The following is a 23,740-nucleotide window of genomic DNA, read 5'->3' on the forward strand; positions in this document are numbered from 1 at the left end:
ACGAGAATTCCTGGTACAGGCATATCTCATTTTATTGTGCTTAGCTTCACTGCACTGTGCAGATGCTAGTCTTAAAAATACACTTAAATCTCAGGGAGAAAGCAGATGCTGCAGATTTTTTTCAGATACTCCTTATCAGATTAAGAAAGCTTCCTCCAATTTCTAGTTTCCTGCAAGTTTTAATGATGAGTAGACAGAGCGTTATCAAATGCTTTTTCTGCATCTATTCAGATACCATTTTTTTCTCTTATTGTTTTAATGTGGTATATCACACTGAATGTTTGACACACCAACCAGAATTTCTTAAATAAATCCTCCCTTTTGCTCATATTTTAAGATGTTTACATCTATGTCATGAGAAATAACCTTGCCAGGTATCTAAGTTCAGTGGCTTTATAAGAATTGGGTCATGTTAACTCTTTTCTATTCTCTAGAAAAATCTGCATAAGATAGGTACTAATTCTTCCTTAAATGTTGGAAAATTCACCAGTGAAGCTATCTGAGCCTGGAGCTTTCTCTTCTGGGTGGTTTTAAGTAATGAATTCAGTATCTTTAAATAGATACAAACCAAAATTATTGTATCAGTTTTGTTCTTCAGCCAGGTGTGGTGGCTCATGCCTGTAATTCCAGCACTCTGGGAGGCTGAGCCAGGTGGATCACTTAAGGTCAGAAGTTCGAGACAAGCCTGGCCAACATGGTGAAACCCCGTCTCTACTAAAAATTCAAAAATAAGCTGGGCGTGGTGGCACACACCTGTAGTCCCAGCTACTTGGGAGAGGCTGAGGCATGAGAATCACTTGAACCTGGGGAGGTAGAGGTTGCAGTGAGCTGAGACTGTACCACTGCACTCCAGCCTGGGCAACAGAGTGAGACTCTGTCTCAAAAAAATAAATAAATAAATAAAATAAATCCCAGTGCTTTTATGTATGTGTGGAAACTGAAAAATCTGTAACAAAATGCAAAACACAATGAATAAACAAGGCAGTCATGAAGAATTGTAATTAAGCTAGAGGACTTTTATTATCAGATATCATGACCCATTATAAAATTACAATAATTAAGACACTGTGGTATCAGTCCAATGATAAACATATAAAGAAATGGAAAAGAAAGGAGTACAGAAATGGAACCACACATAAGGCTACCTGATTTGTACAAATGCTCAACTGCAGTTAAGTGGGAAAAGGATGGTCTTTTCAATAATTGGTTCTAGAAATTTTATATAGCAAGAGTACTTGACTCAACTAATAATAATTATGTAATATTCCTTTGACAAAAGTAGTTTATCAGTGCTTTAGATCAATGTTTCCCAAAGCATGGTAGCTATCATAGAAAAAAGATTTTTAGCCAAATAAATTTGGGAAATGTTGAATGTGTAGGCTTCATTTTACAGGACTTTTCAGCACCTTAATGTTATGTCAATTAAGGATTCATAACTTTAAAAAATGCCCCATGAATTCTATCTCACATTATACAAAAAATTAAGTCACAGCAGGTCATAGACCTAAAAGTGAAAGGCAAAGCATAAGTTTCTAGAAGAAAAATAGGAAAGAATCTTCATGATTTTGGAGTAGGCAAAGGTTAAACAGCACACAAAAGGTCCATAAAAGAAAAGATTGATAAAACAGATTTTACTCTTCATAGTGCGTTTTATTCTGTTTAAATTATACCTCAATAAAAAGCAAAAAAGAAGCAAACAGTTATTTAACCTAATACTAGGAAAAAGACAAAAATTATACAGGTAACTACATCCAGACAGTGTGTTCCAGGAAACCTTACAGAAGCTTTGAGAAGGACACATACTATAAAAAATAATTAAAAATAAAAGAATATGTACAGTCAGCCCTCTGTATCTATGAGTTTTGCATCCATGGATTCAATCAATCTTGGATCAAAAATATGTGGGAAAAAACTGCATCTGTACTAAACATGTACAGACTTTTTTTCTTGTCATTATTACCTAAACAATATAGTGTAACAACTATTCATATAGCATATGCATTGTAGTAGGTATTAAAAGTAATCTAGAGATGATTTAAAGTATATGGGAGGATGTGCATAGGTGATACGCAAATACTACACGATTTTATATAAGTAACTGGAGCATCCTCAGATTTTGGTATCTTCAGGAGATCCTGGATCCAATCACCCACAGATATTGAGGAACAACTGTATATCTAAAAAAACGACTGATTTTCACAGGACTCTAAGTAGAAGTGGAGTAAGAGATTGAAAGAAAAGCCTGGCATACAGCAAACCAGTAAGGGCTTGACAGACAAGTCATGCAACCCAACAACTAAGAAAATGCACTCATCTGAAAACTGGTTAAAAAAAAAAAAGAAAAAAGATCAGTGTGTTTAATCTGCCTTTTGTGCATAAAATGTATTTCCAGTAACCAAAGAGTTGATGAAGGAAAAGTCTTTTATAGAATTTCAACAAGTGCAGAAGAATAAAATAATTAGAAAATTGCCACTTTAGCTGGGTGCAGTGGCTCATGACTATTAATCCCAGCACTTTGGGAGGCTGAGGTGAGAGGATGGCTTGAGCTCAGGAGTTCAAGACTAGCCTAGGAAAGACGGCGTGACCCCGTCTCTACAAATAATTTAAAACAGCCACTTGTGGTAGTGTCGTGGTAGCGTCATGGCGGTGCACGCCTGTAGTCCCAGCTACTCTGGAGGCTGAGGCAGGAGGATCTCTTGAGCCCAGGAGGTCCAGGCTGCAGTAACCTGCGATTGTGCCACTGCAATCCAGCCTGGGTGACAGAATAAGACCCCATCTCTTTAAAAAAAAAAAAAAACCATCCTGGCTAACACTTTCGAAACCCCGCCTCTACTAAAAATACAAAAAATTAATCAGGCATGGTGGCGGGCACCTGTAGTCCCAGCTACTCGGGAGGCTGAGGCAAAATGGCGTGAACCTGGGAGACGGAGCTTGCAGTGAGCCAAGAGCGTGTCACTGCACTCCAGCCTGGGCGGCAGAGCAAGACTCTGTCAAAACAAAAACAAAAACAAAAACAAAAGCACTGCCCACTTGGTCGCAAAGGCAGAGCTGGGAAGTTCTCATAACCAAATCTCAGTCCAAATCCCCGTGACCCCCATCTCAACAAAAAACTTAAAAAAAAAAAAAATAGCAGGGCATGGTGGTGCATGCCTGTGGTCCCAGCTAGTGAGAAGGCTGAGACAGGAGGATCCCTTGAACCCAAGAGGTCAAGATTGCAGTAATCGGTGATTGTGCCGTGCCACTGCACTCCGGCCTGGGCAAGACAGAGATCCTGTCTCCAAAAAAAAATAAAAATAAAAAAATAAAGAAGAAAAAAGAAAGAAGAAAGAATGCGGAGAGGGAGGAGGAGGAAGAGACGCAACAGGAAGAGGAGGAGGCTAGGAGGAGGGAGGGGGAAGGAAGGACGAGGGAGGAAGGGAGAGAAAAGAGAGGGAGGGAGGGAGGGGGAAGAGAGAGGAAAGAAGAAAAAAGGAGGGAGGAAGAAGGGAGGGAGGAGGAGGGAGGAGAGGGAATAAGGAAGAAGGGAGGGAGGAGGAGGAAGAAGTGGAAGAGGAAGAACACCACCACTTTAATCCCTAATGAAATAATGGATCTGGGCAACTATCATCAATGTCTGATTTTTAAAACCATTAGGAGAAAAGTTGATAGGAACTTCACAATGGTTGGACCAGGCTAACAGCATCTGAATTCACAGATTAGTCTTAAATTAACACCAAAGGTTGTTAAGGGTCGGGGCGGGGAATGTCAAAAGTCAAAAGTAATCTAATCAAGCCTCCCTAGCTCCTACTACAAGGAAATTCAGGAGACAGAAAAAGAAGTTAAACAACACCACCAGGAGGCAATCATCCAAATCCAATACAGATATTTTCAATTTACAATGGGTTTATTGGGACATAACCCCATCATGAATTGAGCAGTATACTGACTGTATTACTTTCCCACCATCGTAAAGTCAAAAAACACTGAGATGAATCACTGTAAGTTAGAACAAATGACCTGGTCTCCTCAACAAGTAAATGTCATGGAGATAAAAAGAAGAGCAAAGGAAGAGGGTTACTGTTTTCCATTAGAAGAAATTTAATAAACATACAACCAAATTAAGGACCTTTTTGGATCCTGATTCGAACAAAACAAATGCAAAAAGACATCTCTGAGTCAGGATTACTTTCCTACTTTTAAATTTCGATTTAAAAGTTCTCAATTAATTATCCCATCCATCAACTTGTTTTCTTTCTAGAAATTATATATAGCAAATATATTTGACTCAACTAATAATTCTGTAACACTGTTTCTTTTTCAAATAGTAGCTTATTAACCCTTCAACAGCAGTGCTCCCCAAATCATTTCAATGGGGATGTAAGTAGACACTAAAGAAAAAAAGGTGTGGCCAAATAAATCCGGGAAATGCTGAAATATACTTTTCTTTCTTTTTTTTTTGGCAGGACTCTTCACAGTCTTTAATATGCTAATGTAAAATGACTAGGGGAGCACCCAGAGTATGGCATTTTTGCCACAGCTATTTGCTATTTGAACACTTTTTCACAGAACATCCCATGGGACTGACAGAACTCATTTTAGAGGAAATCAAAACCTTAAAACATGTTTATGTCTGTCATAGCTAAGTGTATTTAGATACTTTTAATTTGATTATTTAAAAACAAAATAGGAGTATCAGCTAAACTCCATACTAAATAAGTGACTTGTTTTCTATGGAAAAAAACACCACAAATACTTATCTAATAGAAACAAGCTATAAAGATTTTTACAACCCAAAATGTAAAAAATGGCTAAAAATACCAAATATTGCACACATACCTGGCAGAATTCACATGTAACTTGAATTTCATAAGTTGAATAACTTATCACATTCTTTTTCTCATGGCAAGAATACTGAAAAACAAAGTGGTTTCACACTGTTAAAAATAGTTCTGAAACACTTCTTGACACACAGTAGAAAATAAAGTGCTCAAATTACTCTCTGTAACACTACTGTCACCCCAAAACTAGTCACTATTAACAATTTTTATAATAGAGTACTGCTCTTGAAATATCAACACACCTACACAAATATCCTAAACATAGGTATTAACATATCCAACTCCACCAAAGGGATTAAAAGTGGAAGAAACATTTAATTCAGCCCTTAGGGCTGTGGTTGAAGGGCAGCCATTAAGAGTAAAAAAATCCTTACTTTGAACACTGATGAGAATGATGCAACCTAGTAATTCCATGTTTCTCTTCAGAAAGCTTTTAATTTTAAAAAATGTACTTATTGATATTCAGCTTCTCAGCCTAATTCATCAAAATTTATTTGTCCCACAATGTAGTTGATCTATATAAGCAGCTCCCATTTGTATCAGCTTAAGGACAAGTACAGTATACTGAAACTACTCAGGTTAATGACCCATTTTTAAAACTCCACCAATGGCTTCACCTTATAGTCACTGAAACCTCATCCAGTGGTAAATAAGAGTAACTATGTGGTTATCCAAATAAGCTAATGGTGCATAGAGGAAAATTGCATTTTTCATAATTTTGTTCATAAATGAAGTTTCAAGAATGTCATGCTCAGAAAAATTTGGTAATTCTTGTGGGGAAATGCCTAACTAGCCAAAGTTCAGAGTCCTGGAGTAAACGTAGATCTGGTATAGGAAATAAGAGAGAAAGTTTCTTCCCTTGTCCCATGCAAAATTTTTATCTGAGAGGGTTCCATTTCTTCATTCACATTCAACTTTACCACGCTGTCTGCGAGGAGAGGAAAAGGAACACTAGAAAAATCCAAGGAAATCTGTAATAGCCATGCTTCTGTCATTACAAGTAGAATATGAGCTCTATGAGGGCAAGGAAGGGTCTGTCATTACAAGTAGAATATGAGCTCTATGAGGGCAAGGAACTTATCTTTGGGTTAACACCTACAACAGCGCCTAGCTGAGTTTAGTACAAGGAATATTTAAACATCAACTATACACAGACACAAAGATGAAGAAAACGCTCCTTGCATTTGAGAAACTTTCAGTCTAGAAGAAAGAGGAATATTGAAGTACAATTTTCAATTAATTTCGTAGGAATAAGAGTTAAAATATTATGAGAGTAGAGAGGTAATGGAGGGATCAATCTGATAGCTCTAGAAAAACTTCTAGAGGGAGTTAGCCCTTGGTACCCTTCTCCTTAATCTTTTCTACTCTCCACTATACTGTCCCCCTCCTCTACAACAAGTTTCTTACCTACACAGCAGCCTATTTCTTAGCCAACAAATAAAAACTCCATTCCCTTATTACCATTTTCTAATACCTAGCTAAGAGAGTTAATAAATATTAACAGTTCAAGCACCCTGAGACAGAAACAATAACAATTCTGGGAGGCTTAAATGCTATCTCTTTGTTAATCTAACTGAATCTAAAGCCTATAAATCCAGGCTTATCTCCTTTTTATTGCAGTGTTGCAAATACGCTCATAACAGAAGCCTGGAAGGGAGGTTTTGTTGAGCTATAGATTGTTGGAGAAGTCAATGACTGCACATAGACAATTGTTAATATATCACATTACTCTCTGGCAAGTATCTACAATCTATACTGGTAGGAAAATCAACTGTCATGAAAAGCACCCAGGAGAGTTCTAGGTAAAATTTTTTAGAAGTCGGCTTCTTTGATTTCTCTTAACTCTTCTAACATTTCTTTATCTTCCTTGCTTTTGAGTTTCCATTTTGTACTTGGCATGAGTACTTCTTGCTAGATGCTGAGGATGTACTGGCAAATCAAGATAGATACCTGTCGTCATGGAGTTTCCAAGATAGTGATGGGGCTTACATTAACTAATCAAGCATCCAACTCAGAGCTCCTTTTCTTACAACCTCAAATTAAGAATCAAAACTATCACTGAATACCATAAATACAAATCTGATTACTCACTTAGTAAATCCTACAGACTCAAACTTTTAGGTATACTTTGAGAGATACAAATTTAGCTATCATTTATATCTAATCTGACCTCCTTCTAAATGCTACTTCCAATACACCATGGCCCATTTAACAGTATCAGACTGCCTGCCATCCTGTGAAAATCACCCTCAGTTTGCATATTATTTTAGCTCTCCCTAAAATATACCCTCCCAAATGAATGTTTGCCTCCTTTGATATTACACTGTCAAGGCCCACTTCAAATAACACTTCCTTTGTGATACCTTCCCCATAATCCAGATTGAAAATTTCTTCCACAAGCTATGTTGTTTATGCTTTGCTTACAGCATCCACATTATGTTCTGTAATGTCATCTATTATATAATCTGTGTGCTTCTCCCACCCCATTCTACTGCCTACTACTTCTTGAAGAAACATAACATAGCCAAAGGAATATGAGCTTTTGAGTCAGAATTAGCTCCAAAACCTGGTTTTGTCACTCGTAAGTTATACAATATTGTGCAAGGTTCTAAACAACTTTGCACTTCAGTTTCACCAACTATAATACAACGGTAGTATCACCTACCTCACAGTTGTTGTAAGCATTTTAAAATAGTATATGTAAAGTATATAGCACAATGCTCGGCACATGAGTACTGGATAAAATGGCAGCTGCAGTTCTATTATTTCTACTGTTATTAAAATGATAAGGCTGTCTCTATTCATCGTTGTATCTGCACAGTATCTTACTTGCTAACAGCAGGCATAGAGTGATTGTTAAATTGTTAAAAGAAATTATATCAGTTGGATACATTTTTAAAAATTAAAAAAACTGTAATTTGTAAAATGTTTAAGTCCATATTTACTTCACATGGAAATAATAACTCTGCATCTTGGAGAGGCTACCAACCTCTATGCTCCAAGGTTTTAAAGAAATAGATGGCCAGGCACGGTGGCTCATGCCTGTAATGCCAGCACTTTGGGAGGCCGAGGCGGGCGAATCACCTGAGGTCAGGAGTTCAAGACCAGCCATGGCCAACATGGTGAAACCCCGTCTCTACTAACAATACAAAAATTAGTTGGGTGTGGTGGTTCATGCCTGTAATCCCAGCTACTTGGGAGGCTGAGGCAGGAGAATTGCTTAAACCCAGGAGGCGGAGGTCGCAGTGAGCCAAGATCGTGCCACTGCGCTGCAACAGAATGACACTCCATCTCAAAAAAAAAAAAAAAAAAAAAAAAAAAAGAAAGAAAGAAATAGATTACATTAAATACCACCACCCCTGGGTAACCTAAAGTTCAAATATTATGAAAAATCTAAAACATGACTTTCCCACTTCTCAGCAAATTGTAAATACTTCCATTCCAATTCTTCAATACTGGTGAAGGCATCTTAAGTAAATTGCTGAAATATACTCAGTCATGAACATAAAGTAAAATGAAGGTTAAAGCAAAATGCCCAAAAAGTTAAGCTAAAATTAAAGTGCCATAACAATGTGTGTAAAAAGCAAAATAATGTAACTCCCTCTTTGAGAAAAAAATAACAAAATACATCAGGAAATCAGGAATAAATTTAAGTAACAAATAATCTTTAATTTCATAGAGGTAACTATGAAGCAGTCACTGCACAGATACACATAAGAAAAAGTGTCCTCATTCCAAAATGTTTAAAATGCCTTGTGGGTTTAAAAAAAAAAAATCAGCTAGGCGAAAATGCCAAATCAGACTGCATCTTGGATTTGCTCTTCTTTTACTAATAACTTGGTTCAAAGTGACAATGGCATTCTTAAGCGAATAAAGAGATTTTCGTGAAAACTACTGATACTACAACAATGGATGAATCTCAAAATAATTATGCCAAGTGAAAGCAGACAGTCAAAGAAATCATATTGTATGATTCCATTTATATAAAATTCTAGAAAATGAAAACCACAGCGACAGAAAGCAGATCACTGGTTGCTGAGGGACAGAAGTAGAAGGAGTGGGAGGGAAGGATTACAAAGGGGCATGAGAAAACTTTTGAGGGTGACAAATTTCTCATCTTGATTGTGGTGATGGTTTTATGGGTGTATACATATAAGTCAAAACGTATCAAGCTGTATACTTTGAATATGTATAATTTATTATAAGTCAATTATACCTCAAAAAGCTGTTTTTAAAAGGATATCTTGAACTGTTTGAAAAATATATAAATCCTGCCCAAGGTGCAATGGCTCACACCTGTAATGATAGCACTTTGGGGTGCCGAGGCAGAAGGATCAGAGGCCAGGAGTTCAAGACCACCCTGGGGAACATAAGGTTCTGTCTCTATGCAAAAAAAAAAAACAACAAAAAAGCAACTTAAAAATTAGCCAGGCATGGTGGTATGTGCGTGTAGTCCTAGCTGCTCAGGAGGCTGAGGCAGGAGAATCCCTTGAGCCCAGGATTTTGAGACTGCAGTGAACTATGCTCTTGCCAATACACTCCAGCCTGGGGGACAGAGCAAGATCCTATCTCAAGAAAAAAAATATATATATATATGTATATATATATGTGTGTGTGTGTATATATGTGTATATACACACACACACAAATATCCTTAAAATATGAACTTCAAGGTTTGTGAAATAACCTTCCTGCCATAGCTGCATGAAGTCAAAGACCAGGGCTAATGACCATTTGACCATTCATAAATGGTATCTGTTAATTACTTAAGTCAGTGAAACTCACCCTAGTTTTTTTCCCTCCTCCTATCCCACCATGGGCTGGATTCTTCATTTCACATCCTATAAAAACTCAGCATAATTTCCAGGTTTGAAATGGCAACTTTCTCTCCGTCTCCTACTGTGCAGGGGCTTAACAAAGTTCCCCCGGTACTTTATCCAAATTAAATACAACATGAAGCTTTATTTTCAACACTTAAAAATTTCACCTAGGTATGTGGTTCTGGTAGAATCAATATAAAACTATAAACATATTTTTCTTTTCTTTTTTTTCCTTTCTGAGACGGAGTCTCGCTCTGTCGCCCAGGCTGGAATGCAGCGGCACAATCTCAGCTCACTGTAAGCTCCATCTTCCAGGTTCACGCCATTCTCCTGCCTCAGCCTCCCAACTAGCTGGGACTACAGGAGCCCGCCACCATGCCCAGCTACTTTTTTTGTATTTTTAGTAGAGACAGGGTTTCACCATGTTAGCCAGGAAGGTCTCCATCTCCTGACCTCGTGATCCGCCCGCCTTGGCCTCCCAAAGTGCTGGGATTACAGGTGAGCCACCGTGCCTGGTCCCTATAAATATATTTTTCAAATGTGAATTTACAAAAATCTTAACATGTATGCTATCTACATGTGTTACTTCAGAAAAAAATAAATATTCCTCCATACAAACTGTTGTCTCAAACTTCAAATGAGAAATATGACCAAAAACAGCTCTGGGGTAAAGAGCACTAACAATTGCTCCGAAGATTAGAGGAAGAGATGGAACAGAAAAATAGGGAAGAGCAAATCCCTGAAAATTCTAAAAAAGAAAAGAAAAAAACCTACAAAATATATTGAGGTAATAGGCAGTTATTTTAATATAGGCATAAGAGGATCCTATGAACTGAGAACACTTGCTTGATGTTCTCTGCTGCAGAACTTAGATCAGTACAAAAGTGAAGGCTTCCTCTTTCCAGTTTTTTGTTTTTTTGTTTTTTTGTTTTTGAGACAGACTCTCGCTCTTGTCGCCCAGTCTGGAGTGCAATGTTGCGTCTCGGCTCACTGCAACCTCCGCCTGCCAGGTTCAAGCCTCCAGAGTAGCCGGGATTACAGGCACGCAGCACCACGCCCGGCTAATTTTTGTATTTTTAGTAGAGATGGGGTTTCACCATGTTGGCCAGGCTGGTCTTGAACTCCTGAACTCAGGTGATCCACGCCTTGGCTTCCCAAAGTGCTGGAATTACAGGCCTGAGCCATTATGCCTGGCCCTCTTTCCAGTTTTGTAAGATAGTTCCACATACAAACATGAATATGTTCCTCATATTTTCTCTATTTTATTGCTATAAAGCATGTTATTTTAGAACTCCGTACTTGCTTAAATTCTACTTTCAATTTTGTTTGTGACAACACATAGCAATTTCTGCTATTAGGTATCCTGTATAAATGATCAATCTTACATAATTCTAAAAAACCCTAAAGCTGCAGAAAGAGAGAGAGAGAGAGTGTGTGTGTGTGTGTGTGTACGTGTGTGTGTGTGATCAATCTTACTTAATTCTAAAAAACCCTAAATCTGCAGAGAGAGAGAAACAGAGCGACAGCGAGCGAGCAAGCGAGAGAGAGAGAGAGAGTGAGTGAGTGTGTGTGTGTGTGTGTGTGTGTGTGTGTGCGTGTTTTAAGAGACAGAGTTTTGCTCTGTCACACAGGCTGGAGTGCAGTGGCATGATCATAGCTCACTGCACCTTGAAATCCTGGGCTCAAGTCATCTTCCCGCCTCAGCTTCCTAAGTAAGTAGCTGGGATTACAGGCAATGCTACCATGCCTGGCTAAAAGCTGAAGTTTTCACTGGCGTTCAGAAGGAGATCACTTGTTATATCCTAATAATGTAAACTAAACTACACCTAATGAACTAAGGCATTATAAGGAACTTTAAATCTGCTCCAAGAATAATACAGAAGAGCAAAAAGAAAATAAAAGTTACCTTGAATACTACCATTCAGAGATAACTACTGTTAACATTCCAGAGTACATAGTCTAGTCTTGTCAATGCACGGTGATACAGAACTTTATAAATTATAAAAACATGACTCTATGACAAAGAAAAAAAGAGGAAAAAATATATAAATAGTATTATAATTTCCTCTAAAATGCAATTATCTAAATTCTGCCATACAATTAAATAGTAATGTCATTAAATAGATGTCATTTTTAACAGCTATATAGTACTCCATCATATAATTATTAATGGGCTTTTATCATTAATGAATATCTTTGGGACAAATCTTTGTGCAATATCTGTAATAATTTCCACAGGATGAACTTCTAGAAGTGAAACTGCTATATCAAAGTAAAGGCATATTTTAAGGCTTTCAATTTATATTGCTAAACTGCCCTCCAAATATACAGTATTGATTTCTACTTTACCAGCAGAGAAAGACCTCATTTCTCAATACCAACACCAACAGTGGATATCATTTTTTAACATTTTTGTCATATTGGTAAAAAAAACTAATTTTTAAGTTGCATATCTTGACACACTAATGAGGTTGAACTTTTTCATATATATAATGGTCATTTGTGGTTCTATGTAAAATGCCTCCTCTGCCCAGCCCCTGCCTTTTTTTCAAGATGAGGTCTTGCTCTGTCACCCAGGCTGGAGTGCAGTGGCATGATCATGGTTCACTGCAGGCTCCACCTGCTCAGGCTCGAGCAATCCTCCCACTTCAGCCTCGCAAATAGCTGGAACCACAGGTGTATACCACCATCTCCAGCTAATTTTTACATTTTTTGTAGAGACAGGATCTCCCTATGTTTCCCAGGCTGATCTCGAACTCCTAGGCTCAAGTCATCCTCCTGCCTCAGCCTCTCAAAGTGCTAGGATTACAGGCATGAGGCACTGCACCTGACTCTTTGCCCATTTTTAAAAACAAAATGTTAGTTAAAATTCTCTCACTTGAATATAGAATATAGGCTTTTTCTTATGACATGGATTTCTGATCGGGCACCTCGTCGTTAGGTTCCTAATATAGTCCTAACTATTCATTTTGCAAATGAGGAGACTGAGGTCTGAAAGGGTAAAATGACTTATTCAAGGTCAAAAATGGGACAAAAATATTTCTCCTGCTATTTTACAACTAACAACTATACAGAAATTTTATGTAAACCACTTTTAATAGTACAGAGAGACTTTTAGAATTTCTAGAGTTATTAGACAGGCTCATTATCAAATGGAATCATGTATTATAAAATGCCAATAAGAGAATAATAAAGAAAAACATTTTAAGAAAAGATGAATAGAAGAAAATGGGAGAAATTAACTGGCAAAACGCATCTTCCAACTTAAAATTCACATAAAAGTTAAGCCACCAGAGAAAACAAATACAGAGTGTCTGCACAAGAGGTAGCTCAGACAGGCTACCTGAGGGCAGCCCACTGCAGTGTCTGAGTCTAAGCAGAGTGAGAAAGATGTTCACTGGGGGATAGATGAGTTGAGCATTGGGCTGGGAAGGAGGTGGTCAGCCCTGCATTTAATGTTGGAGTCTCAGAAGGATAAGAAAAGAAGGGAAGGCAGCCTGATGTGAGTGTGAGCTGTCAATGCCCAAGTGGGCTAAGGCGGCATCCACATGAAGTAAAGGATAGGAGTGGCACTAGTCCAGCATAGGGTGTCAGGACCCAAACAGGAAGACACCCACTTGATGGAGAGGAAAGGAGAGTGCCTGATGGCACCAGGCAATTCATTATGTAAATACGTGGATATTGATCAAATAAGTAAATATATCAAGGATGTGCTAGGTAAGAGTGAATTCATACTACAGTTGAAGGGAATTATAAATATAGAATGAACCGTGGTATTAGATGACATTTGAAGATACTGGTGGTAACTTATGGCTCTCAACATAAAGATACAGAAATATAGATGTTAATGTGTATATGCATGCATATGTGGTCATGTATGTCCCTAGCTGTGTCCACTGAGAGGGCCTGGGAACACTGAAACCCCAATAAGCACACTTAGCATCCAGACTCTGGTGTGTGATATAGGTTGAATGTATGTCCCCGCCACATCTCATGTTGAATTGTAATCTTCAATGTTGGAGGTAGGGCCTGGTGAGAGGTGTTGGGGCAGATCCCTCATGGCTCAGTGCTGTCCTCTCAATAGTGAATGAATACTCAGGAGATCTGATTTTTTAAAATTGTGTGCCCCCTGCAACTCTCTTCCTGCTCCTGCTCTCACCATGTTATGTGCCTGCTCCTGCTTTGCCTTCCGCCATGAGTAAATGCTCCCTGAGGCTTCCCGAGAAGCTGAGCAGATGCCAGTGCCATGCTTGTATAGCCTGTGGAACCAGAAGCCAATTAAAACTCTTTTCTTTATAAATTACCCAGTCTCAGGTATTTCTTTATAGCAATGCAAGAATGGCCTAATACAGTGTGTAAATACCATTCTCCACCAAAAGGGACCTCAGCTCCTTGAAGAACTGGCTGATTCTAATTCAGCAGTACAGCATGGGTCTTGTAGTGGAAATAAAGAAGTCCTTCCTTACTTTCTGGCACAAGATATTCAAGACCCATCCTGTACTGCTGCCAGATTTGGCCAGAAAGTAAGAAAGGACTTAAATCTGGGATAATATGACGATCAAAATAAATAATGATAGTAATGGATCATATTGTGAATAAAGAGGGTTCTATGAACCCATACTGACATAAAGGAATAAACTGAATATTTGATAAGAAACAGGATATTTATATCATCTCAAAGTATTATATCTCCCTATACAGCTTAATTACTAAGGGCAAAAGTAATTTACAGCACAAAAGCCTGGCAAACATCACCTTAATCAAGTGATGTGACTTAACCCCACTAGAAATAAGGAAGATAAAATCATGTGCCACTGATAGAATGTAATAAGAATGTAACAGCATCACTTCTATAACAGTCATGCCAAAGATATAGAACCTGTATCTAATAATGAAGAGTATTATATAACCCCAAATTGAGGTAAACTCTATAAATTCACTGGCATAATAATCTCCAAAAGCACCAAAATCATTACCGTCAAGGAAACATTAAGGAACTGTTTCCGATTTTAAAAGACCAATGCGACATAACAAATTAATTGCAACCTGAGATTCTAGACGGAATCCTTTTTCTATAAAGTACATTATCAGAACAACTGGAAAAACTTAAATGTGACCTGCAGATTAGATAGTAGCAATATATCAATGTTAACTTCCTGACTTTCATGGACATATTGTGATTTTGTAACAGAACGTCTTACTGTAGAACCCTTAAAGAGTTTTGAAGTAAAAAATAAAGGAAAAACTTATAGAAGGAGTTTAAGTTGTATGTAAATAATATGCACTGTAATAATTCATTATACAGCAGTCCTCCACTTATCTGCAGCTTCACTTTCTATGGTTTCAGTTACCCACAGTCAACAGCTGTCCAAAAATATTAAATAGAAAACTCCAGAAACAAACAATTCATAGGTTTTAAACTGTGTACTGTTTTAAATAGAGTGATGAAATTGCATCTTCTTGCTCCATCCCACCTGAGATGTGAATTGTCGCTTTGTCAAGCACATCCAGGCTATATATGCTACCTGCTCATTACTACATAGGAAAAAAAATAGCATGTATAGGGCTCAGTACTATCTACAGTCTCAGGCATCCACTGGGGCTCTTGAAACTTATCCTCCACAGATAAGGGGGGAGTACTGTATAACCATTATATAATTAGCATAGATGTAGTTTGTAGCAGTAGTCATGAAAAAAACACTACAAGATATATTTATTCTCTAAGAACTCTGCTTGTTTTTTGTTTATAATTTTCATGCTATGATATATATCAAAGAATAGAAAAACTACGTTCTGCATTGCAAGGTTAAGAGCAAATAAAATTATACCAAAGTAGAATAATTTACAAATCTGAAGACTCAAAGGGTGATATTATATAATCATTTATTCTGTTAGCTCCTTGTTCCCTTTTTAAAATATGACATGTAGGTTAAGTCTGTTGAGGAAAAGGAAGATGCCTTAGGCTGTAGTATCAATATTCTCATGTCATTTTTAATTCTATCACTGAAGTGATTCACACAATAAAATATTTTATTTTCCTACATCCCTATCAAAAACAAATGAGGAAAGCAATTCACTTCATAGAAAATAGTGCTGTTAAATCAGTCTACAAAAATGGGAGGGAGCAAACACATTTCTGGTGACTAACGTTAGAAATATCCGGATTCTAAAATATCAATTTGATCTTCTATTTACTTGGTTATAGAACTATAAATGTTGCAAACTCTTAACCTTCTAAGCACGTACTCAAGTTTCTAAAATACAAACAAGTTTCTAAAATACAGGTAATACTAAATGTTATAGATAACACATAGCACTCTGAGCATTTCCAATACAAATCATTTACTTTATAAAATTTATTTGGAAAACATTTCACTGCCTATTTTGTATCTAATACCATATTAAGAATAAAAGTTGCTTGATGTTACCATGGTTTTTATGAAAATACATAAACTTTTTTTTAAAAAGAATAAGACATAGTCCCTGCCCTTAAAATCAGACTAGTAAGGAACAGAAAAAGTGAAAATAGTAATTCAGTGATACATATAATAATAAAGACATGCTATGGGAACATAAATCCAAAGCATTCATATTCCCCTCTCAAAGAGCTTCATCTGCCAACAGTGCAGAAAAGGGCAATCCTATATATCCATGATCCTGACATACCTGCCTCAGGTAAACTAGGGGAGATACTGACCAAGTTAAGCCAATCAGACTACCTCTTCAGGAAATCTGTAGAAAGAAAAAATCAGTCACACAGAAGTGAGCATCAGAGATTCAAAATCATATTTTAGGACCGGCAGACATTTTCTGTCATGTTTTTACTGATTAAGAAAAAACTAATAAAAGCCAGAATGGAGTAGGCACAGAAAAACACAGGTGAGAAATCATGAAGGAAAATAGTTTCTGTGATGCCCAACTATGTTTTGTGATTGGATCTGAGAGTCTCCAGTACCATTAGTATGAGTCCCACCCCCTCTTTTTACTTGAATTTATCTGATTTTCTATTCCCTAAATACTTAGCCAATCCTGGAGAGGGCCCTGAAATGCTACTAAACGAAGTAATGCCTGAGTTGAGTTTTCTCAAAGCAAGAGGCATCAGCCATTCTGGGATATTTCATAAAGAGGAGACAGCATGTTGAGGCACAATAAAGCACAGTCCACTGAGGAGGCTCTGAGAACCTCTGATAGCTGAAGTGTGGGACTGTAAACCAAAAATAAAATTCTAAGTCCCCCAACCAACAGACCCTTCCCTTGGCCCAGGGCATTCCAAAGTTAACCCGAAAAACTAGTTAAGGCCATGATGGGAAGTGGAGGTCCCACATGCCTCATTTACACCCTCCTCCCTTTGAAATTCAGGCACAGCTGACCAACATTAATATCAACACAGAGACCTTAAGATTGATAGAACAGACTCTTTAAGTCTGATAAGAAACATTTACAATCTATTCTCTTGCATGATAAAACCTTATTCTCTACAACCTCTTATCTTAACCCAGACATTCCTTTCTATTGATTCCAGGTCTTTAGATAGAACTCTTTCAACCAACTGCCAATCAGAAAATCTTTGAATCCTATGAACTGGAGCACAGCACCCCACCCCCCAAACTTCCAGTTGTCCCACCTTTCTGGACCCAATCAATGCACATTTTAAATGTATTGATTGATGTCTTATGTCTCCCTAAAATGTATAAAACCAAGCTGTAGCCCAACCATCTTGGGCACATGTTCTCAGGGTCTCCTAGGCTGTGTCAGTAGCCACTGGCCACTCATATTTGGCTCCAAATAAATCTCTTCAAATATTTTATAGAGTTTCACTCTTCTCATCAACAGGATAGAAGATTAAGAGAGTAAGACCAGAGAGATATCCAAATCTTGAAAGGCCTTTAATAACATGGTAAAATGTTTGGATTCCACCATTACCTGCCCTTCCACCATCCTTCCTTCCCTTCCCACTGTCCCAAGGTTATATAAGCTATGGCCCTGGGTCAAAGTGCTGAGTTTTTCACACTTTAAAATTGTTAAAGGTGGGGGTGGGGACACAAAGAAGACTATGCAACAGAGATCACATGTGGTTCCCACAAGGCCTAAAATATGTATGATCAGTCTCCCAGTCTCTCACTCCCCCATTAAAGAAAAAGTTTGTCTAACTCTGTTGTAAGAAAGTGAAACATTTTAAGTAGGTGAACTAAATCAAGAGGAGGATTTTTGCAAGATCACTAATAAAAGTGTAGAAGATGGATTAAAGAGGGCAGCACACTATGCATAAGAAAACCGGCAAAAAATAACAAAAATAAGAGGTAAATCTAAACAACAACAACAACAACAACAAAAAACCAGAAAGAAAACTGGCACAAGCTACTGCTAAGTTCAAGGGAGAATAATGGTCTGAACTAAAGCAGTACTATCAAAATGAGAGTCAAGGATCAGTTATGAAAAAAAAAAAATAGCTCACAGGATAGTCTCAAATGCTTAACATTGTTTCTAGGCCCTTGAATGGACTGACCACTACCTCCTAACCAGTCTTAGGCTTCCCCTTAATCTCTGGCTCTAGCTATGTAGGCTTTTAATCAATTTCCTCCCTTACATCATCCATTTCCCATTCATCCATCCCTTTCTTAGTCAACACCACTAACTTCCGAGCTTCTTCCATCTACTACTCCCCTACCCTCAAATTTGGATCTCTCATTTACCCCATCATTCAGTCAATAAACATTATTGAGCACATGCAATAGGGTAGGAATGTGCTAGACTTCAGTGTACGATGACACAGACACAGTTCCTGACCTCATGGAGCTCGTATTTTATGATGACTGCTTCTAGTAAACTTGATCATTTAAGTTAGTCAAGCAGCTTAAAATTATTTAATGCAGGTATCAGAGAGTAAGAAAAAATTATCAAGTGTTATCACCCATTCTCCTTTACACTTGCTTTAAAATTTTTTGCTTTTCAAATATATAAATGTATTGACAGATTTAAATTATTTTCCGAATTTTTGTCAAAATTAGAATAACTATACTTTTATGAATAGTTCCTCTTTTGATGTGAACCTCCAGATCCAGGTGTGACAAAAAAGCCAGTCTGCTTGTGTATTTTGATATATCTAACAAAGTCTATCACTATGTTTTGAAAGATTTTGTACGCCAGACTACATTTATTAAATTGGTATTTTCCTTCCATATTTAGAAGCTACATCCCCAAACTGTAAATGGCTTGAGATTAAAAAAAAAAAAATTTTTACTTTATACTCTAATATCACCATTCTGTGGCTGGCACATACTATTCAATAAAGGTATGTATGAGGGACTGTATAACTTCCAATTAACGTTTCTGATCAGCATGAGACACAACTGTGGTAATAAACTTAGTTGATATCATTCAATTAGAAAGCAAATAAATTTGACATTTTCGTTAGCTTGTACAGCCTTCGAGTGGGTAAACTTTTTGCCCAAAATATTTTTGAAAGACAGAAAATACCTCAGATTAATTTCTATTATTATTCTTAGAAGAATTGAGACCTTTATATCGGAACCCTTTGCTGAAGAGGGGTCCCTAGTCAGATAAATTTAGGAAACTCTATGTTAAACAAAACTAAATATTCAACCTAAGTCCTCATTGTGCTTTTATATGCTGACATTCATTCTGTCTCCAAAAGACATTTCCAAATTTGCTGAATCTCAGAATCTTTTTTTAGTAAACACTATCAATATGGTAGGACATTAGCATTCTGAAGACAACTGTCTGGAACATCTACTAAATTCAGTAGTATTTGAAAGATAATCACAAAATGAAAAGAATACTTTTATGTTAAAAGCTTAAAATCTCTTACCTTTCTAGCTGGTGGGCCATGAGCTTTATTTACTCTGCTTCCAGGAATACCTTAGCTCTTATCAAGTAAGCAGTCCTTTCTCAAGTTTCCATCTAGTATCCTTAAGGAAAAAGAGAGGCAGAAAAGAGTGAACTTATTACCACGTGGGATCTAAATTAATAGGCTCTTGTATTTCAATTCCATAGAAATTTTAAAAATGTTTTCTTAATATTTCAAAAATGTATGTAAATTTTGCCTCCCATTCCATGTTTTTCAATATAAAACTTAAGGTTCGCCCTCCAAATTGTCAATGCCCCAGGAAGATGTTTATCCTGTAGCCTCCCATAACTCCTGGCATATTACCACCTATTAGAGGTATTAACAATTTCAAGGATGGAAGTAGGGCAATGAAACCTTGGTGAAAGTAGAAAAATGAAAGAGGAGGAGTCATAGATAACTGGTGAAATATCAGTGCTGAATTTGAGTATCAAAATTTTTAGAGTGGAGATTAACAGTTTTTCTTATGTCATTGCTGCACAATAAAACCCATGGGACCCAGTCTATGTGCTTATTTGGAAAAAGCTTGATTTTTAAATATATGTGTATCAGTTAGGATTAGGTTCAGCTGTTAATGACAGAAAACTCAAAATAACAATGGAATGACAGAACACTCAAAATAACAATGGCTTAAATGATTCAGAAGTTTACTTCTTTCACAAAAAAACATAGGCAACCCAGAACCATGATCGTCTGGAACCAAGGGTCCTTATATTTTGTTGGTCTGCCATCCTCAACATGTGGCTTCTCCTTCATGGTTTTAAAAATAACTGTTCAAGTAAGTTCTAGCCATCACATCTGCTGATCAGAAAGCAAGATGAGAAAAAGGAGATAAGCAATAGCCTCCCTTTAAGGAAATTTTTCAGAAATCTCACAGGCAACTTTTATTTACATTTCATGATTTAGAACTTAGTCATATGACCATAGCTATCGGGGGGCTAGGAAATATGTCCTTTATTTCACCATATGCTTAACAATTGGAGTATCTACCAATAAGAAAAAAGAATAGAAGAAATATTGGCAGACAATTAGTTGTTTCTGTCCTCACACTTATTTCATTCTAAAATGTAAGATGTCCGGATACCTCATGGAGATGGCTTGGCAATCTACTAAAGAGAGTTTTCGAAAGCAGAAGGTCCTGTCAGGAGCCAAGACTAAAATTCATAAGGACTTCTTTAATATGTAAGGCTAATCTATAGGTGACAAAAGAAAGGGAAAATACGAAGACCAGAATGACAACATAAGAGCAAAGAAACAACCTAAATTGTTGTAGTTTGAAAAGGTAAACTCAGATACTCAGTCTACAAAACTCAGAAATGACTGCTCAGAATCATTATGTAAATAATGGTGTGGTCAAGGTGAGAATGAGTAAGAACCTGGCAGAAAGCTCAGTTACCAACCGCATTAAGAAAAGGCACAATATTCAAAGAGAAAGACACTTTTCTCTACGTTGTCTCAGTGCTGAGCTTCCACTACCAGGTCATATAGGTATTGGGAGATTTCCTATTGTGCAGAATGTTGGGAAAGAAGGGTTGCACTTACCTTTGAATTTCCTGACACTTCCAAGATTGCTTGAAACATGTTTAAATGTTTAATATGTTTAAAACACTGTTGTATCAGAAACTAGAAACTCATTAGAAACTCATTTCAAAGCTGGCAACAAAATTATGTTTTATATACAGGCTGTTCCTTAAGGGAAAAAGGACCCAAATAGTATATTCAGCCATACAAATGTAAAATAGGGACTACAAAAATGGAGCAGCAATTCAAAGGACAAATGGCTCTGTGAGATAATGTAAAGGACCACATCTTCTTGGTAGAGATAAATTTCTGCAAATTATTTCTTTCAGAGAAATGTTTATTTTTAAAGTATGGCTTCAGGTTTTCCTATTTGTATAGAGATATTTGGGTTCTTATTTCAGCAGTTACTCAGAAAAGATCAGGTACAAAAGTAATTGCGGTTTTTGCCATTAAATACAATACCCTAAAAAACTGGAAGACAAACTGGTATTGTCATTTCAAGCAAAAGGAAATAAGATAGCCAGTTGTAACTGGCCTGTATAGCTTATGTCTTAACACACGCAATGTTAAGATAATCACCCAGACTTTGAACAACATTAAAAATAACATCCTTTTTTTGTAACTTGAAAGGCACAGATGTAAGGAGCCTCTGCTTTGCCCCCACTACCTGACTTATTGTAGACATCTTTCTTACATAATCATGCATCACTTAACAACAGGGATACATTCTAAGAAATGTGAAGTTAGGCCAAAACATCATTGTGCAAACTTCAGACTCTACTCACACAAACCTTGATGATATAGCCTATTGCTCCTAGGCTACAAACTTGTACAGGATGTTACTGTACTGAATACTGTTACCATTTGTAACAAAATGGTATTTGCCTATGTAAACACAGAAAGAGTACAGTAAAAATACAGTATAAAAGATTTTAGGCCGGGTGCTGTGGCTCACACCCTCACACCCGTAATCCCAGCACTTTAGGAGGCCTAGGAGGGTGGATCACAAGGTCAGGAGTTCGAGACCAGCCTGGCCAATATGGTGAAACCCCCGTCTCTACTAAAAATACAAAAAATTAGCCGGGCATGGTGGTGGACACCTGTAGTCCCAGCTACTCGGGAGGCTGAGGCAGAGGAGAATCGCTTGAACCCAGGAGGCAGAGGTTGCAGTGAGTCGAGATCACACCATTGCACTCCAGCCTGGGCGACAGAACGAGACTCTGCCTCAAAAAAAAAAAAAAAAAAAAAAAAAAACCACCACCACAAACACACTGTTCAGCTATATAAAAATATTTTCATCCTTATTCTAATAAGCTTTTTTCTATCTTAAAAATTTTTAGGCCGGGCATGGTGGCTCATGCCTGTAATCCCAGCACTTTGGGAAGCCGAGGCGGGCGGATCACCTGAGGTCAGGAGTTCAAGACCAGCCTGACCAACATGGACCTCATCTCTACTAAAAATACAAAATTAGCCGGCGTGGTGGCACACATCTGTAATCCCAGCTACTCAGAAGGCTGAGGCAGGAGAATCGCTTGAACCTGGGAGGCGGCAGTTGCAGTGAGCCGAGATTGCACCACTGCACTCCAGCCTTGGCAAGAAGAGCGAAACTCCATCTCAAAAAGAAAAAATAAATAAAATATATATATATATATATATATTTTTTACTTTAAAATTATTTTGTTAAGAACTAACACACAGATACACACATTAGCCTAGGCCTACACAGGGTGAGGCTCATCAGTGTCACTGTCTTCCACCTCCACATCTCGTCCCACTAGAAGGTCTTCAGGGGCAATAACAAATATGGAGCTGTGATCACCTATGATAACAATGCCTTCTTGAGGAATACCTCCTGAAGGACCTGCCTGAGGCTGTTTTAAAATAAACATTTTTTTTTAAAAAAAGTAAAAGTACACTCCAAAATAATGATTAAAAAGTATATTTAAATACATAAACCAGTAACATGTTTATCAAATATTATATATTGTACGTAATTGTGCTATTTTTTCCTTGTCTTAATGAAAGACAAATGCTATACTTTTATACAACTGGTAGCACAGTAGGTTTGTTTACACCAACATCACTACAAATGTGAGTAATGTGTTATACTATATCATGATGGCTACCACATCTTATATGTGGTCTGCTGACTCAAAATATTGTTATGCAGCAAATGGCTATATTTGGATATCACTAACCTGTGGGTAGAATCTCTGCTGAAATGTGCAAACACTGCTAATGGCAAATTTCCTGGTAAGAGCCAAATACTGTGACAAGAAACAGGGCCCAAAAGGTAGGCATTAGTATGAGAAAGGAATTAATCCTCTCTTGGGCATGGACTCAAAAGTGTGTAACAGATGCAAGGGCAATCCTGGGTGGTGGAGAGAAGTTAGCTTCTGTCCCTGTGGGAGGACAGGAGGTAGGCAGGAGGTGGACAGTCTTTCAAGGAGGCAGTATGGGATACAGACAAAGTGGGGTATGTATTACTAAAGGTACACACTAAGGCTTTCCAAGGGATACTTGAGCAAGACAAGTTTTAAGAAAATCAACTTCTGTATCTTCATCTTCCCTTTGTTTGCTTTCCCAAAGATGATCTGCCTACTTTCCCAGAGTCCTCATTCTCCCACTTTTCACAAGAAATCCATACCTATCCCCATCCCAAATCTTATTAGAATGAGTTGCCCTAGGTTGTAGAAGCTTCCATGGAACAAAACAAA

At 37.5% G+C, this 23,740-nt stretch overlaps 1 protein-coding gene across 8 annotated transcripts in view; it reads right to left on the reverse strand.

Moving 5' to 3' along the window:
• ATF2 (activating transcription factor 2) overlaps window positions 1-23,740 on the reverse strand; it is a 93,690-nt gene that overhangs the window by 56,299 nt on the left and 13,651 nt on the right. For all 8 annotated transcript variants that reach the window (XR_010122841.1, XM_054476896.2, XM_054476886.2 and 5 more), the window contains 2 exons: window positions 19,467-19,566; window positions 4,816-4,890 (listed from right to left, as the gene is read on the reverse strand). Coding sequence is in view for 7 of the 8 variants with exons in the window: in XM_054476896.2 (XP_054332871.1) it covers window positions 4,816-4,847 (32 nt within the window). In the remaining variant the exon portion in view is untranslated. The remainder of the gene's footprint in view (window positions 1-4,815; window positions 4,891-19,466; window positions 19,567-23,740) is intronic.

Source organism: Pongo pygmaeus, chromosome 11 (genome assembly GCF_028885625.2).
Source record: "Pongo pygmaeus isolate AG05252 chromosome 11, NHGRI_mPonPyg2-v2.0_pri, whole genome shotgun sequence".
Taxonomy (NCBI): Eukaryota; Metazoa; Chordata; class Mammalia; order Primates; family Hominidae; genus Pongo; species Pongo pygmaeus.